An 18,254-nucleotide genomic window follows, 5' to 3' on the forward strand; every position below is an offset into this window, starting at 1 on the left:
CCATTGACTTGGTATAATGCAAGCTATTCAGCAATGTGATACAGATAGATATTTCCTTTTAAAAATATTACACAAATGCATGATTTCCTCTCTCTTTACACTTTGTAGGAAACATAGGAAAAGAGCAAGGTAATAGGAATTTACCTCCAAGCTATAAAACCTTCCTATCCTTTTACTAATCACCGAAGGGAACTCCTAGTTACTAAGGAGACCATAACAGACTCTATTAGATTCAAGTACAACACTTGGGTTGCCTGGCTAGAGAATGCCAAAAAAGCAAAGGAAAATATTATCACTGCTGAAATCATTTGATGTTTATGACTAATAAAAAACACGTTGGCCAACTGAATTTTTAGAAGTGCCCAAAGGGCGTGGTTAGAACTGTGAATTAATAGCATACAGTAGTTCTGTCTGAAGAAAAGAAGAAAAAAAAAAGACAGAGTTATTTAAACATTTATCTGAATAATCAAAAGAGTCCAACAGAAACCTTAAGCAACCAATCTAGGTCCTTTATGCAATTTTTAAAAATTTAATTTTCCCTCTCTTTTTTCTTACAGGTAAATAATAAAGTTTGTACATTTTGAGTCACATTATCCTTGAATTCCAAGGGACCCACAGGCTTTCTTGGCCTTCTTACCTAACATTTCACAAATACCGGAATTATCCTTAAAGAATCCCTGACAACTATACCCAACTTGGAGACCATGAGGACTCAGACATCTATTCAGGCATGTGCTGTGTTCCTTGTGGGCTGGAGTAAACCAGACATGGAAAAAATTTGGGGATAAGCCAGACCTTTAATTACTTTTTAACCCAGGTCCCAGGGGTTACTATGGGCCTGTCTGAAGATGTTCACCCAGTCTTTGCTTGATCAATCCCAGAGCAGGAGACCTTGGCCAGGACTCATCCTGTCTTGTTATGTTGTGGATGCAGCTCTGCTTGTTGGAGGGTGCTTTCTCAAGCTGTGCCCCAGTCTGCTTTTTTGTATTTTCTACCCATTGTTCCTCATGGTATCTCTAGAACAATACTCTTTGACTCAACTTCCTCTCCTCTGAACCAGTCCCTTAGATCAGCGAAGTCAACGGACATGACATCCTTGGACAGCCTTCTCCAAACTACATATCCTCAGTTCCTTTCTCAGATCACAAGTCAAATATACAACTTTGATAACAATATTAAGAGGCAGACCATACAAACACCATAAGAGAAAGACAAAAAGGTGACCTGAAATTAGAATTTTTTTTCAAAAGTGACTTAAGTTTTTCAACTGAAAAGCCGAAAATTTTAACTGATATGGAAAAGCACTGTCCTCCACTGAATGCCTCCATGCTATCTGCAAGTCATCCTTCTCAAAATGGAAATGGAGCTTGATGAGACTTTTCCTTAGTGACACCACACCAGCAACTAATGGTCATTTATCACTTCTCACCAAGTGCATTGATCTATTTATTAATGCCTACCTTCAGAAAAGGTCCTAGGAAAATACTTATCTGCATAAAAATAGTTGTGACATCTAATTAAGAACTAAGAGAGGGGCAATGAAAGAATACTGAATGTTTAGTTCTTTTTCTTCCCAATATTTTGAAAAAAATCTAAATATACAGAAAAGTTGAAATAATTTTATAGTGAATACTGCTCTATTTAAAAACTGGACACTACAATTAACATGTTGCTATCTTCAATTTATTGCACATTTATCAGTTTATCTCTCTACCCATCAACCAGTCTTACATTTATTCCTAGATAAGCCTAGGCTATTGTCCTCAGTACACCTGATCTCTAACCTGTCAGTGTGCATACCGTTATAGTTCATTTTTGAAACATTTAACTAGCACTCTCTTCTGAATCCGTCCTGCTATTCTTTTCCTCATTCCCTCCACTGTCTCAATTTTTATTTCTGCACACTTCCTTCCACTTTCTTACTTACTTTTTTTTTTATGACAGAGAGAGGAACAGTTAGGGACAGACAGTAAGGGGGAGAGATGAGAAGCATCAATTCTTCGTTGCGGCACCTTAGTTGTTCATTGATTGCTTTCTCATATGTGCCTTGACTGAGGGGTCACAGCAGACCGAGTGACTCCTCGCTCAAGCCAGCAACCTTGGGCTCAAGCTGGTGAACCTTGCTCAAACCAGTTGAGACCGCACTCAAGCCGGTGACTTCAGGGTTTCAAACCTGGGTCTTCCGCATCCCAGTCCAATGCTCTATCCACTGCTCCACTGCCTGGTCAGGCAACTTTCTATCTCCACAGTTCTAAGTTGTAAAAGGAAAGTGAAAAATCTGAGCATGGAGTAGTCTTGAAGTAGAATGAGGGAAGGTCACTGATGACCATGCAGGGCCTCATAGCTGTTGTCCTCACGGGCCTGGGATGGACAAGGTCATCGTGAACAAGCTGACACAACCCAATTTACAAAAGAGGGAGGTGTAGACTAGTATGCCCGCTTAAGAATTTACTGTGAGCAGCACAGCTATCAAATAGCCAGGTTCTCCCTGAACTAATCTCCATGATAGGCCAAATTGTGGAGGGTTTTGGTGAATAGAGACTCAGAGGAAGGGAATTGGAAGGTCTTAGAGACATGGAGCAGAGCTGATGTTTCAACAGCTGGCCTGCACAGTACCTGGCACCAAAGGGCTGCTTCAGAAATTAGTACAATGAGTACATGAGTATGGGAATACTAACTACCACTGTAGCAGAAGTGTCACACAGACCAGGCACTCACACTGTGGTTCACGGCACCTCTCACCCCGACTGTGCTGGGTGAAACCCAGAGGTGGATTTAGTGGTGGGCGCATTGGGTGCGTGCCCTGGGCCCCAATTTCTGAAGGGCCTTGCAAAACCCCAACTTTAGACATTTTTCTAATGACATCAAGTTTGGTTTCATATGTGCAATTTTAACATTAATAGTACATACTATATTTTATTTTAAAAATATAGTTAACATGTGTTTTTATTTTCCCTTTCTCTCTCTTTAAGGGGTCCAATCTTTCCTTCTGCATCCGGGGCCTCAACTGACCTTAATCCGCCTCTGGTGAAACATGTCAAATTCCACCCCTCCAATTCCCTTTAAAGAACTTCCGGTGACTACCACACTCCTTTGAATAATGCATTCTCTGTTATCCATGTGTATGCCATTAATTAAGCTTTCATCAAGTCCTAATCTTTCTACTTTGGCCTGGAGGACAACCTGTCTTTAAAATGGGAGGTCTGTGTTTTTTTCATCCCATCTCTAATAAACTGATTTTACTGGGTTTACTCTCACAAAAAGGGAATGACCTCCTACTGCCTGAGCAGTAGGTCTTTCAAAGACCAAGGGACACCATCTTCCCTATTGAGTGAAAGCCATTCCTTTTTCTATCTTGAGATTCATGTCTTATAAGAAATCTTTGTGATTTATTTTCTGGGCTCCCTAATTACCAGCCCCCAAAGACTTGGCAAAGGAAGTTCAGTAGAAAGGCAGGAACACACTAGTGCAAATGTAGCACTTTCACAATAAACAGCTTCCCCATAGTTGCAGATAAATCCAATTTTAACGAGTTAAATTTATTTTTAAATCCATAAAAATCTTTCTAGCCATCAAGACTCAAGGTAAATCCTTTAGTTACATAACAATCTCCTAACGTAGTTCTTTCAAAGGTTTAAGTGTCATAAATCATATTATTTTATAGCAAGGAATTCCTGTCCTCTGTTGCTTCAAAAACCATTTCTACCCCTGATCACCTTCCCTATGTAGATACCATAGTAAATATCTGGAAACATCAGCATTTCGCGGTAGCATCACGCAAGCCATTATGGTGTTAGGGTGAAAAATGACGCAGAATCAAGGCTTTGACTGTTTCATAGGAGTTTACTTACAGAGTGTGTGTGTGGGGGGGGGGGGGGGGAGGAGGAATCAGGCACTTTTAGGCATCAGCACTTCAGTGGTAAAATGCCAACTGCCAACTAGAGTTCGTCTCTAATTGCCTCTATTATAAGCAACCAAAGCACAAGGTTCAGATCCAGATAAAAGCCCTGCAAGAAGGTAAAAGATACTCTGATACAGAGACTAGGCTTTGATTGCTGGGGATTCAAATGCTGTGACAGGAGCGCAGACCTCAAACAGGACTCCGTCTGGATGAACAGGGACCATTTCATCTAAGCCAGGCTTCAAAGGCTGTGTTTGTTCAGACATCATTAGTTCTTTTTATTCCTTTGATGTGTCTGTCTCTAGTGACGGAAACTCTTATTTTTTTTTTTTTTTAAGAAACTAAAGCACAAAAGGAAACTGGAAAAGCTACAAACTGATTTGGCAACAGCTAAACAAGAGGCTGCCATCAGAGTCCTGGAACTCAGTGAGAAGATGAAGACTCTGTATCAAGGAAAGCCAGCCCCTAGAGGTCAGTATTACCACGTGACAGTTGCACTGGCCTATGGTCCTGGGCCATGTATATATATATATATATAGTTTTATTGGCAACAAAAAACAAAAACAAGGTCATGGTGCCAGGCCCCGTGCTGACCTGGCCTGACCTCCAGACTGCATGAATGGAGATAGCGCATAACTACTACCTCCAGACTGGGTTCGCTTTCACCATAAGAGAAGCAGAGAATGAATGAATAAGCGGTTATCGATCGGAAAGGCTCTGAAGTTGAAGAGCTGGACTGAACTAGATCTGATAAGTATCCTTGCGCAAGCTGGGTGGCAGTGAGGGGAGGGCAAGGCCTCAGCAGGAGGAGCCAAGGCCCCCGAGAGGGCGCTCTGGAGTGGGATGGAGAGGAGCCTATCTCAAAGTGCGGACAGGTTTATAGACTAAAGCACAGAGAAGGAAAGAAATCATTTGCTTAACAATAAGCAAATGAGCCAGAAATAAGTAGGACAGGCTGATTGGGGATAAAATCTGAATGGTTCAGAAAAATTCTAACAACCAGTTTAGTTTGGATTGAGAACAACAACACATTGGGGGCAAAAAAAACCCCAAAACCTCAGACGGTCATTAGCAATAATACAAGCTAAACTTTAGTACTATGTGTGAGGCATTGTGCTAAGTATTTCAAATGTGTAGTTAATTCTCATAAGTAAGTAGATTTATGGGTTCTGTGAGACTAAGCAGAGGCTTACAGATGCTGATTACCTTGCCCCAGGTTAGCCGTGTGGGAGCAAGGCCGGACCGTCAGCACCCAGCGGGAAACGGCCCCAGCCCAGGTGCCTGAGCAGCTCTCACACTGAGGCTCCTTCGTTGCGGCCAGCCGTGCCACAGTGACAGCAAGCTTCCTTCTGCCCACCGCATCCCCCGCAAAGCTGGGACTCCCTGAGCTAAATGTCTTCCTTTGATGTGTGGCGCTCTTGTAAAGCCCGGAACATGCCATTGTTCTTACTCTGTCTTCCTCTATTACTCATAAGTCATTCTGGAAAAAGAGGACGACTGTGGAAACAAGTGGAGGAGGAGAAAGTAGGCAACGCGGTGGCTTCAGAAAGTGAGACACTCCTGGCATCCTGACCACATGGGAAAGCTTTTAATAGGAGTTTGGTTTTAATTTTCAGTTTTGAATAACACTTTCCCAGGGTTGAAAACGGCAAGTAACCATTACCTTGAAACATAGGCTGAAGGTCAATTTGTTTTGCTCTTTCTACTGAATGAAACCTAAAAGAATAAGACCTGTTAGAGAATAGCGTCCATTTAAAGGTCTTTATTCTACAGCATTCTAGCCAGGTTTCAACTTGGTTGCATCCAGCTTAGTTGAGAGCAGCTTTCAAATTCACTGTATTTTTTTTTTTTTAAGCAAGAGACAGAGGGATAGAGAGGGTCAGACAGACAGGAAGGGAGAGAGATGAGAAACATCAATTCTTCGTTGTGGCACCTTAGTTGTTCATTGACTGCTTTCTCATATGTGCCTTGACCTGGGGGCTGCAGCCAAGCCAGTGACCCATTGCTCAAGCCAGCGACCTTGGGCTTCAAGTCAGTGACCATGGTGTCATGTCTATGATCCCACACTCAAGCCGGGGACTCCACATTCAAGCTGGATGAATCCGTGCTCAAGCCAGTGACCTCGGGGTCTCAAACCCGGATCCTCTACATTCCAGGTCTAAGCTCTATCCACTGTGTCACTTCCTGGTCAGACAAATTCACTGTATTTTTAATCTAGTGGAAAGAAAGGATATTATTGCAAGGGAGCTAACTCTCATTACTTATTTTTGACAAAAATATTATCGTTTGCTATCTAATGATAACTTTGTCCCTTTGATATTTTGATAGGTCAAAATTAAAATAATACTGAAGTACTAGGACTCTAACGGTATGGGAGAGAATAGAGAACATTAAATCCCACCTTTCCTTTTTTGCCCATTTCTTTTTCTGTACTTCTGTTTTTAAAAATAAACAAACATAGTACAGGAAAAGAAAAAATCTACTATATTATGAACAGATATAAATTTCAATAAAGCCAGGTTTTCCAAGGCTAATTATGGCTGAAAACTGCAACGTCCTTTTGGAACTACATGTCGCTTCTCTTATCTAGTGGAGAAACTGAGTCAGTGGACTGACATATAGAACTAAATCTTAAATATGATATTTGCACATTCTTATTCTCCCGTGGCTCCCAAGCAGCCTCACCCTGAATTTGATAGCCCAGGAGATTGTCAAGGCCATTGTGGCCCCAGAGTAATATTAGCTCTTATTCTCAAAGATTTTCGGTCACCTTGCCCTACCTGTCAATTCACTTGAAATAAAGTCTGAAAAGATGTGGGTAACGCTAACATACAATGACCCCCATTTAGCCACAAAACAATTAGGGCTGACCCACCTCCCACACACATTCCTCACCCAGAACACCACCCCTCCTCTAGTTGTCTTCTGTCCTTTAATAGACTATTTGTCTTCAGTTCTCAGATCTTTGTTTGCAAGTGACAGATGCCCTGTCATACATAAAAGCTTAAGGGGAAAGAGTGATTTACTGGCACAAGTATAAACATACTACAAGAGAGCATGCCATTAGTCTTGGAGTCTGATGGATTCAGGGTCTCAGATATCACCGTGCCTCTCATCTCTGCATTAAGACTTCATTCACTCAAGCAGGGTGTCAGAAAAGACTGGAAACATGGCCAAAAGCAGCTCTGGGCTGCCCTTCTTACCTATCCTCCAGAGAGGAAAGAAAGTATTTTTCCAGCAGCTCCAGTTAGAAAAAGTATAACAAAGAATTCTTCCCTGGCATGGGTTGAGTATTCATGAGAGTATATGAATAATTTCTGTGGCTGGGGTAGGAAACTACGGTTGGACAAGCTTCAGGTGGACAATGCACCGCTGCTGGGCGGTGGTATAGAGGGGAATAAGGGTGGGGAAGGTGAATGTTCTGCCTGATAGTTACCACAGGGCTGGATTGGGAGAAAAGCACTTCCTTAGAGGAAAGGGTAGTCCATTATTGTGTGCACTACTGCACAGAAAGCATGAAGGACAAAACCAACATGTCCAGCATATTATACTCTCAGTGGTCAAATTAAAATATAATGTAATGCTTAATGAGTCACCGATCCATGAGTATTTATACTTCTTAAGAGTATTTGTACTTCTTAAGGAGATGCTTTTTTTTTCTTTTTTTACAGAGACAGAGAGAGAGTCAGAGAGAGGGATAGACAGACAGGAACTGAGAGAGATGAGAAGCATCAATCAGTTTTTCATTGTGACACCTTAGTTGTTCATTGATTACTTTCTCATATGTGCCTTGACCATGGGCCTTCAGCAGATTGAGTAATGCCTTGCGACCTTGGGTCCAAGCTGGTGAGCTTTGCTCAAACCAGATGAGCCCGCGCTCAAGCTGGCGACCTCGGGGTCTTGAACCTGGGTCCTCCGCATCCCAGTCCGACACTCTATCCATTGAGCCACCGCCTGGTCTGGCTTAAGCAGATGCTTTGATGAACAAAAGACCTCCATGATCCAAGAAATAAATGTGCGATGGTATAAATTCAGACCCCATAATAGATCGAGAGTGAGCCACTCTGGAAAAGGATTCCCCTTCTAGCCTCCATCCAGTGGCATTATAGTCACCTACTCCGAAGGCCGGCCTTACCTTAACAGTTGGAATGCAAGAGGGGAAAAATAATATTGATGCTAAGTGACAAGTTACCTGGATGAACATGCAGCTACTCCTCTGTTATAGCTATAGGTTGTCAGTCAGCTCCTCTGATCACAGGGATGTTCCAGAATACTAGAATACTTTTAAGCATATTCAAGTTGATGAAATCGTGAGCTACCAAACTTTATTTTTAAATACATAAACACAGTAAACTATTTTATTGGCTATGTATTTAAATTACCTTTAGAGAAAAAAAATAATTTAAGTCAATGGAAAGTTCAACTGAAAAGAAAAACACCTTTATTACAAAACTGGCACAGCAGGAAACTTACTTACAGCCTCATTGCTGTTTGTTGATTTTACTTGTTTCAAATAATCACAGCCCAAGGCAAACTCCTGCCTCTGAGGTCCTTACAGCTTTATTCACTAGCAAAATTCAGTGAAATGCCTATTGTACCCATTCAAAGCTTGAGTCCACCTTTTGTTAAACCTTAATATGGAGGAACCAAAGGCTAAATATCAAAACAATCTTTGCTTCCTTTGGCTGAGGAGGACAATATAACTTTGCAAAAGACCTTACTGACTAAGTCCTTTTGCTGGCGTAGGAGCATAAAGTCATTTGCTATGATGAAAGTTCCCAGAAGAACATCAGGGACCATGTTTAGAGATTTCAAACTAGCATACTGAAGGGAATGCTCTCTTCTGGATTTTTTTCTTTTAATTTGTTTCTCTTAATATGCACAATAGAGTATCTAGCCCCTATTTATATGTTCCTATTGTCCCAGTGAAAGCCTTATAAGCTTTTAAGTCATCTCTTTGTTTTGAGAAGACGCTCCCAGGTAGGGCAGGTACATCCTGGGATAGGCTTATCCGGGACTCAATGTATAGAATACAACCAGCCACATTTTGAGGGAAGGCTTGTATAATGGGATTGACATCGATGATCTTTCAGTGGCACAAAATTATTTCTAAACACAATCCCATTAATTTTAAGAATCAGACTATTGCTGTTTAAGATTCTTAAGAACGGCGGAAGAGATATCTCTTTGCCAACACTCTAGAGCCAACTTTTAATCAACATTTTAAAGAGTGCTGTATCTTTTATTATGATGTTCCCAGGCACTCAGCCCAAACTTTCTATTCCTCTTTTTATCTCTCCTCCTGCAAACTTCCTCAAGATTAAAGCTCTACACTGCTTCTAGGTGTTAAGAAAAACAGGGATTTAAGGGTAATGAAAATGTTTTGGAATTAGCGACATTGGTTGCATAAGATTGTGAATACTGTAAAACTATTGAACTGTACCCTTTAAAATGGTTAACATGGTGAACTTTGTGTTTTGTACATTTTATTTTAATTAGAAAGAAAAATTTTATTAAAACAATCCTCACTAAAATGTAATAACAACACCATGTCAAGTGTAAGTGTATTTTAATAAGAGTACTCTGGGCCTAAATGAAATCTTGACTTTGTCGAATTGCAAGCACTTAGAGAGAGGTCATATCAGTTGGAGGAAGGCCAGTCTCGAATAGCTGTCCATTTGGGTGTAGGTTTTTTGAACAGTTCCATCCTTTTCTCTTCTACATTTTCTCAATCTGGCTCTTTGAAAGGCCGCTGTCTCCAAAGTAGGAACCAATTTCTCGATCAATAGTTCTCCACACAACCTTCTTTCACCACTGAATGCAAATATTTATTTTACCAGTCTACCTAGAGTTTCCTAAGAAAGTAAGAAGGAAGATCCTGGGATCTCACTGTTTGAACTACTGGGACTTTTCCAAAAAGCACCACTCACCACCCATGTCATCAGACTGCATGGGGCTCAGTCTGTTATGTGGTCAGAGTGCAAGCAAGCAGCCGGCACTTCCTCCTGCTGCCAAGAGTGTCATTGTCTTGACAGAAAGTGACAAGGACTTCAGGAAAACAAAAGATTGCCCATCTACACATATTACCATCCCAACATTTGCAGAAGAGGATTTTCTTTTAAGCATTTATTTATTTATTTATTTATTTATTTATTTTTCTTCATTTTTCCGAAGCTGGAAACGGGGAGGCAGTCAGACAGACTCCCGCATGCACCCAACTGGGATCCACCTGGCATGCCTACCAGGGGGCGATGCCCTGCCCCTCTGGGGCGTCCAGAGCCATTCTAGCACCTGAGGCAGAGGCCACAGAGCCATCCCCAGTGCCCGGGCCAACTTTGCTCCAATGGAACTTGGCTGCGGGAGGGGAAGAGAGAGACAGAGAAGAAGGAGAGGGGGAGGGGTGGAGAAGCAAATGGGCGCCTTCCCTGTTTGCCCTGGCCGGGAATCGAACCCTGGACTCCTGCATGCCAGGCCGACGCTCTACCGCTGAGCCAACCGGCCAGGGCTTTAAGCATTTATTAAATCCCCAGAGATAGAAACTATTCCAAGGTGGGATATTTTACAATTAAAACAATAAACAGCAGCAATGAACAATAGGGAAAATGAGAGAAGATCGGAGTGATAACTTCGAGTTGTGTTTTCCTAAGTCCCTAAGGAATTTTAATATTTACCTCATAGAAATAGCTTATGTTTGTTTTTATAATCGCTAGGTTTCACTAGAGATTGCCTATTGGGTTGTCTTTTCCTTCGCCTTCCATGTCACCCTGAAACAGAGCTGCTTTCGGAGATAGAACCCCAAAGCCGAAGTCTTCTCACGGATTTCAGGAGTTCCCCACAATGATAAGCAGTTGACCCAGGAGGCCCTGCCAAACTTAGGAGTTTGTTGCACAAAGATCCCAAGAAATGTTACTTATTCAATATGTACAAAGTGAGGGTGCTTCTAATTTTCAAAAGGACATTCTAGAACCCTCTAGGACTAAAAACTCACAAAAAAAGAGCAGTTATTCAGGAATTTGTTAGTTGCCGGCAACAGAAACCAAAATGAAACTAGTTCACGCAGAAAAGAGATTGACTAGCTCCTGAGGCTGGCAGGAAGGCAGAGCACAGAGATTCTGGATTGTTCCTTTGCCTGGTTTTTCATTATTGGCCCATCTGAGCGATACTGTGGGTCCAGATCAGGATCCCTGGGCTGCCTGGCTTACCAGTCTAGAGTAAACATCTGCTTTGCCTGCTCACAACATCCCCCCTTTTTTTGGTAACAGAAGCATGATTTTCCTTTGGGGAAGGGTTCCTCTGTCATTCTCTGCAGTTCTATGAGACTGTCAATCACAGTGTCTCTTTCCCACTTGACCCAGGGGAAGTCTGCAACAAGTGAAGCCAATAGGAGCCGATTGTACTTGCTCTTCTTCAGGACCTTGAATCTTGAGCTGAGTGGAATGAAGCAAAGCCGAAAAGGACTAGAGCTGATTCATCCTGGAAGTTGGGCCTTGATCCTTGAAGAAATTGTCAATTCGTTTTTGATATCATATCCCTAAGGCTGCCTTCATGAGGCCTCGTTGTTCACCCATTTATGCTGGAGGTTAAAATTTTTGAAATTCAGTTCTTCAAAAATTTTCCAAAAATTCACATCACTTTTTGACAAGCTCCCAGCACACCAGTATCTGCAGCAGTGACTAACTCCGTGCACCACGTGGTAACATGTACCCTCAGGAGGCAGACAAGTGTGAAAAATCAGACCTCGGCAACGACCTGGAGCAGTAGGATATAAATAACTCCCACGTCACTACCATTTCAATCTTGGAACATGAGGCACACATGAGTTAATCTTTCCTTCTATACCAAGAGCTATGCTTCCAAGAAGCTTTTTTTTTTTTTTTTTTTTTTCGCTTAAAGTAGTCAGCATTAGCTTATAATACTTGCAACCAAAGAAACTTAATTTATTCCAGTTCCAAGGAATAAAACTTCTTTCCCAAAAAACCTATATAGAAATCTCAGGAAAGGAATTTGACCCTATTCTTTTTTTTTTTTTTTTTTTTTTTTTTTTACAGAGGCAGAGATAGACAGGGACAGACAGACAGGAACGGAGAGAGATGAGAAGCATCAATCATTAGTTTTGCGTTGCGCGTTGCGACTTCTTAGTTGTTCATTGATTGCTTTCTCACATGTGCCTTGACCGCGGGCCTTCAGCAGACTGATTAACCCCTTGCTGGAGCCAGCAATCTTGGGTCCAAGCTGGTGAGCTTTTTGCTCAAACCAGATGAGCCCGCGCTCAAGCTGGCGACCCCGGGGTCTCGAACCTGGATCCTTCCGCATCCCAGTCCAACGCTCTATCCACCGCGCCACCACCTGGTCAGGCTGATCATATTCTTGACCCATGGATCAATCACTATGGCCAAGGGAATGGGATACTATCATGATCCACAGCTGGGTCATATGCCAGAGGCCAAGGGCTAGGGAAAGTTATCAGAGAAAAGAAAAAGGGAAATCTTTCTGAACAGAAGACAAAAACATACCTCTTACTGTCCTCTATAATCTATTTTTGTTAAACCTTATAAACTTGGAGAAGACAGCCATGAGCTGAAGATCAGTCTTATCTTGTTAGGAAAATTAAAAAATTTCTCTTCTTTCTCTCCCTATCCTTTTCAAACTGTATATTTAGGCCCTTCCAAACTGTCTGGAAATCTATTTATTTTATTATTAACAAAGGGTAGGAAGATCCATTCTGAAATGTTTGGTTGGGGTCCAGTACTCGCTAGCTACACCAGCTGAGGGAATTCAGTAATGTCAAGGTCCCCTCCCTCCTTTGTTTGTAAAGCTAATTTTGGAATTATGCGATTATCAGGAAATGGTGTCCTCTTCCTTCTGTCCATCCCTAAGGAATGGTTTCTTTAAAAAGCCTGGTGGCTTCTGTATCCAGAGAGGTTGGATGAAAGGGCAAGCCCCAGCTAAATGTCAGACAAGGCACTGGGAAATGGAGCTTGATCAATTTCAAAGGTCTCCCCCTTGAGCTGGAGACTGCTTTGGTTACCAGCAGAGCACGTGCTGTTTGAGAATGCTATTAAATAACGGGGACTAGAGCTGGACTAGGGCAGAGGAGGAAGGTGCTTCCTTTCAGGAAATTCGCAGGGAAGTAGTGAGTGCTCCTTTGTCAAACAATAGATAGCAGATGCACATTTATTTGTCAACATAAAATGAAGAATCTGGGGTTGCAAACAATTGTCAGCCAGCTGTCAATACACGTGTAGCTGTTTCTGATACAATCCTCTTCATGACAAAGTAGAAAAGGCCAATGATATTCTCACCTGTGTTCCCCAGAACTTCAATATTATTTTTTTTAAGGACTCAATGTTTCCTGACAGGATGTTGAAGTTAGAGAATAATTACATCGGTCATATGAAAAGAATTAGAGGTTAGCTACAGTGGTCATATGTATAGTTTGGCCGGGGGAGGGGGGGTTTGAGTTCATCAAGTCAAATTTAGAAAAGATACATAGAGCAAGATTCTACTGCACAAGTGGGTACCTTCTGTTTGAAGGCACAGGATTTATTTCTGGCCAGTGGGATAGATTTACATACATACTCTTACATACACATTAAATCCCACTATGTGCACTGGAGTAGCCCAAAAGAATATTTGTTTTTAAAGACACACTTCCTTTGAACAGATTATCCTATTATGTCTCTAAATTCCTCACTCAAATAAAACCACAGTTTGATATTTGACAAAGAGCATATAACTAAGAATCAATAAAGAGAAAATATAAGAGGAAGAGCATTATTCCCGATTTGCTTAATATGCAGATGGGTCCTGCAGAAGTGTAATAATCTCGTTCTGGCATAATAACTGGTGCCCGCGAGATCTGAAAACATGATTGCTCTTCTGCACACGCTTTCCTTCATCCCAGAAATGATGGCTGAGAACATTGCTTTGATTTTCCAGTAAGACCCGGAAGTCCTGCCACACCAAGCTGCCATCTCACCCAGAGCTTACTGTTCAAACATCTGTTCCCCAAAGACGGTCTAGACATGGTCCAAGGGCCACTTTTCCTGGGCTGTTCCTAGCGAATAAGGAAGGAGCTCTGTCCCTAGTCCAGGGAATTGTGAATAGAATTTGGCAAACAAAGGAGGGAGGAGCCTTCAGCCACAAACTAAATTTGTATTCTTAGGAGTTGATCAGTTATATAACTCCAAAAGATGAATTTTTGAGGCCAAGGAAATAAAACGATGCAAGAGAGATATATAATCTTCGTGAATAGAAAAAAATATGAATTCTTATGCATCCTCAAAGGCAGAACAAGCATTTGCAGACTTAGGTCAAAAGGATAAAACTTACTCAGTTCTATTACCCTAACTCATATAATAGTTAGATATAATGTCAATTAATTCATATATAATTTTTGTTTACTATTTAAAAAATTACTTGGAGTTTTAAAATGAGAACTCTTTTTAAAATACACTTTATGTTTCTAAGTTTTAAAATACACTCTTATACCTGTAGTAATCATATTACTAGGAATAAAAATCAAGACATTGCCTGACATTGTTCTAACATATAAAATTGCATTCATACTCAAAATATTTGAAATCAGGAATGTGCAGAATCCTAGATATATTATCACTATATGTATAGTTCATACAGGGTATGTGAGAGAGTAGAGTTGCCACATTTATCTAGTTGATTTTACTTGTGAATCTTAGCAGAGTCTTGGGGTCTTAGATGTAAAGGTTAGTAGAATGTAATTAATGCCACAAAGCTAACAGACTCTCCGGAGTCTTTGAGGAAAAGAGAAAGCTAACTACTGTACTCTTAAAGTGAGAATTGGTGCTCATCTACATTCATTGTATCAGAAGAGAAAATATTAGAATCAGATTTCATATAATCCACTCATCTTAACGTTATAAATAACATATTCAGATGCAAGTGGCTGATCTTCCCTTTTTCATAGCCACAACTTTTCTGTATGAGTCCCAAGAGTCAGCAATTAAACTTGAGAAAAGATGTCCTTCTTTTGAGGTTGCTTTTGAGGTGGAGCCAAAGGGAAGTAATTTATTTAGCAGAAGCTGTGGGTACTAAACAGTGCATATGTGGTGATATTGGCAAACAAAATTAAATATACCTTAATTTATTTGTCAATAAAGCAATACCAAGATACTAAGAATTCACTTCTGGATAAATTCTTAAGGAAATGGAAACTGGCTTGAGGTTTTCTTTTTTTCTTCCCCATAAGAATATGCTGATAAACACTCTTATTTCTAGTATAGAAAATGGTTCTGGTCCTTTTTCAAAACATTCCTGAAAAAACTGATCGATCTACCAGTCTTTTACTGCCTCAAATATATCAGCTTTCTTTTTGGATAATTCAATCAAAGGCAATAAACAAACATTAGAACTCTTTTTTAATGACTGATTTTACATGTATATTTCTATTCTGGTAAGTTTTTATTTTTATTATTCCTAGATGTATTACATGTACCCAGTGTATTTGGCCTTATGAAAGCTAAGCAAAAATGAAAAAAAAAATTCTTTATTGAACTGTTAATCAAGGATGGGAAAAAAAAGAAACATTACACTAAAGAAATAAATTCCACATGAAATGAGTGAAATCCAAACCTTATTGAAATGTTATAGTGATATGCCACTTCTGGGAACTTCCCCCAAAGTGCCACTTAGTAACTGAAGACTTTGTATCAGTTATTTCCTCTTTCTAAGCTGCCTTAACCCTTTTCCCCTATCTGAACCTCTGCGCCCATTTTTCTTCTGATTCTTTTTCAGAGTGTCCTTTGTATAACTCCCTCCATTACCACTGTCATCTCTCCACCCTTTCCCCTGCATTCCATGAGTTATGCATTCATAAACCTTATACTAACTACAGTCATAACATCTATTGTCAATATCTCTTTGCTTAGCTTTCTTTACTAACTGACTCTAGGCTTCTCAAAGAGAAACAGAGATGGTGTTTTCTTTGTATCCACAGCCTAGCACAATGCCTGATGCTTGATGCTCATGAACTGTTGAAAGGACAAATATTGAATAAAGCTTAATGGGCCTGACCTGTGGTGGCGCAGTGGATAAAGTGTCGACCTGGGAATGCTGAGGTCACCCTGGGCTTGCCTGGCCAAGGCACATATGAGAGTTGATGCTTTTTGCTCCTCTCCCTTCTCTCTCTCTCTCTGTGTCTCTCAAAAAAAAAAAAAAAAAACTGAATAAAGTTAAAAATAAAATATTAAAAAAATAAATAAATAAAGCTTAATGGGATTCTGTCCTGGTGTTCTAGTAAATTACTGTGTGATGGAGAGTGTTTGCTTATTAAATTAAAAATTTTAAGTCACTCAAGTTGCAGATTTACCAGGGAACAGAGTGTACTTTCAGATTGCCAGTGACCTCCATGGGATCACTAGCAGAGCCTACTGGCTCCCAGGTTGAAGGAGATTTTCAAATCCTAGGATTGATTTGACGTATGACTGGTTCTGCACTGCACTGTAATAAAGCTGATCTTGAGTTATTGCTACCTGTGTTATCTTATGAATTTTCACTTTACCATTTCAACTCATACCGATGTCATGTACATATATTTAGATGACAAAATCTAGCACTCAGGGTTTAAATCAGAGCTTTGTCTTTAAATTAGCCAATCCTATAAAACTAAACTGAATGCTATTTCCAAAGCCCTTTCTAACCTACCCCTTGAATTGGCTGGACTCCCTGCCCTGTGGAGCAGCTTGGAGCAGCACCCAGCATCTTTGTGTTGGCCGTGGTCTAGGGCCCAGTGGTCAGCAAACTCATTAGTCAACAGAGCCAAATATCCACAGTACAACGATTGAAATTTCTTTTGAGGGCCAATTTTTTTAAACTTAAACTATATAGGTAGGTACATTCCTTATTGAGGTAGTGCCTGCACGTGGTATGTTGTGGAAGTGCCACACTCAAGGGGCCAAAGAGCTGCATGTGGCTGGCGAGCCGCGGTTTGCCGACCACTGGTCTAGGCCTTGGGCCACTCTGACACTGCCCATCAGGCATACCACTGCTGAACTCTTCCTAATCTCTTCTGGCACTATCACTCATTGACAATTTTATGATTTTTTTTGTTTGTTTGTTCCAATACTCAAGGTGACTTCTTGGATTCTTACCCATTCTGTGATTAATTGATATGTCCCTTGATATATTTTTACTTTCAGCTTTTAGGTAATACCCTGACTAATCCTAGTCCAGCTCTTAGGATTTTCTTTCCTGTGGCCTGGTGTTCCCTTCAAGTTGGTCTGGTTCCCATAGATACCAAGAACTCTTAGGAATTTAACCTTCAATGGTCTGGCTAAAGTCAATTATTGCTCATTTTTATTTAGATCTTTATTATCTAATTTCTGTCCCTTTGCAAATGGTCTTGTTATTTCTTAACCATCTCAGTGCTTTACATTAACTTTATTCAGGAGTACAGTTTTGCTTAAGTTACTTTCATAGTCAGCAACACTTCAATGGCTTCCTGTTGCCTGTGAAGTCAATGAGAATTTACTCAGTGCTCTCCATGAACTGGTCTCAGCATAACTTTCTGCATTGATTTCCTAAAACTTCCTTTTACTTAATCCTTTCACCTTTATAATTTTATTAACCAACGTCACCCCAATAAATCCAATTTTAAAAATAAATATAAGCTAAAGAAAGAACACACCGCAATCTTCCTTTTACACATCCATATTCCCTCTCTCCATCACTTGCTTGACAAAACAGTTGGTAGAAGCCCTCTCTCTTTCTCCACTCTGCTAACAAAACCAAACCCACCTACTTGGCTTCACTTTGTTAGCATGATTACAGAACTTAGATGAGCACTCAGCTTTGCCCAGCAAGAGTTACTGGGCTTTTTCCAAGTTGCTTTCTCACTCTCCAAGACAAGTATTCTGTACCTTTATCTCTCTTCTCACACTTCTTTTTCCTCCTCCACACTTATACCCAGCTGATGATCTCACCTATAATTCATTGAGAATACACAGGTTGCCAGATGGGAACTCTTTCATCTTTCCACTACCACATCTAAATTCTTGCTTCTTGTTGTCACCTGTGTTCTCCTGATGGCCTTTTGTTGCCAGTAGAGAAAGTGTTCCTCCTCCCTTTCAAGGTTCTATCCTCCTACTCATGCTCCAGATCCCGTGGGACTCACTTCCTGGGTATGTCACTTATTTATCCTGTTTCACACTTGCATCATGTACTCCTCTTCTCTCACTCATTCCTATCTGCATAGCTACATGTTAGTATTGTATTTCACATCTCTGCAAAAACTTCCTTTGACTTCTCATCACTCAGTTCCTTTTTCCCACTCTTAGTCTAAGATAAACAACCCCCCCACAATGTCTTCATTTCCTCA

The 18,254-nt window shown here is 40.7% G+C and overlaps 1 protein-coding gene across 1 annotated transcript in view; it reads left to right on the forward strand.

The window, feature by feature from the left end:
• CCDC192 (coiled-coil domain containing 192) overlaps window positions 1-18,254 on the forward strand; it is a 214,532-nt gene that overhangs the window by 136,583 nt on the left and 59,695 nt on the right. The window contains 1 exon segment of the mRNA XM_066383649.1: window positions 4,240-4,372. Coding sequence (XP_066239746.1) covers window positions 4,240-4,372 — 133 coding nt within the window.

This window comes from Saccopteryx leptura, chromosome 4, assembly GCF_036850995.1.
Source record: "Saccopteryx leptura isolate mSacLep1 chromosome 4, mSacLep1_pri_phased_curated, whole genome shotgun sequence".
Lineage (NCBI taxonomy): Eukaryota > Metazoa > Chordata > Mammalia > Chiroptera > Emballonuridae > Saccopteryx > Saccopteryx leptura.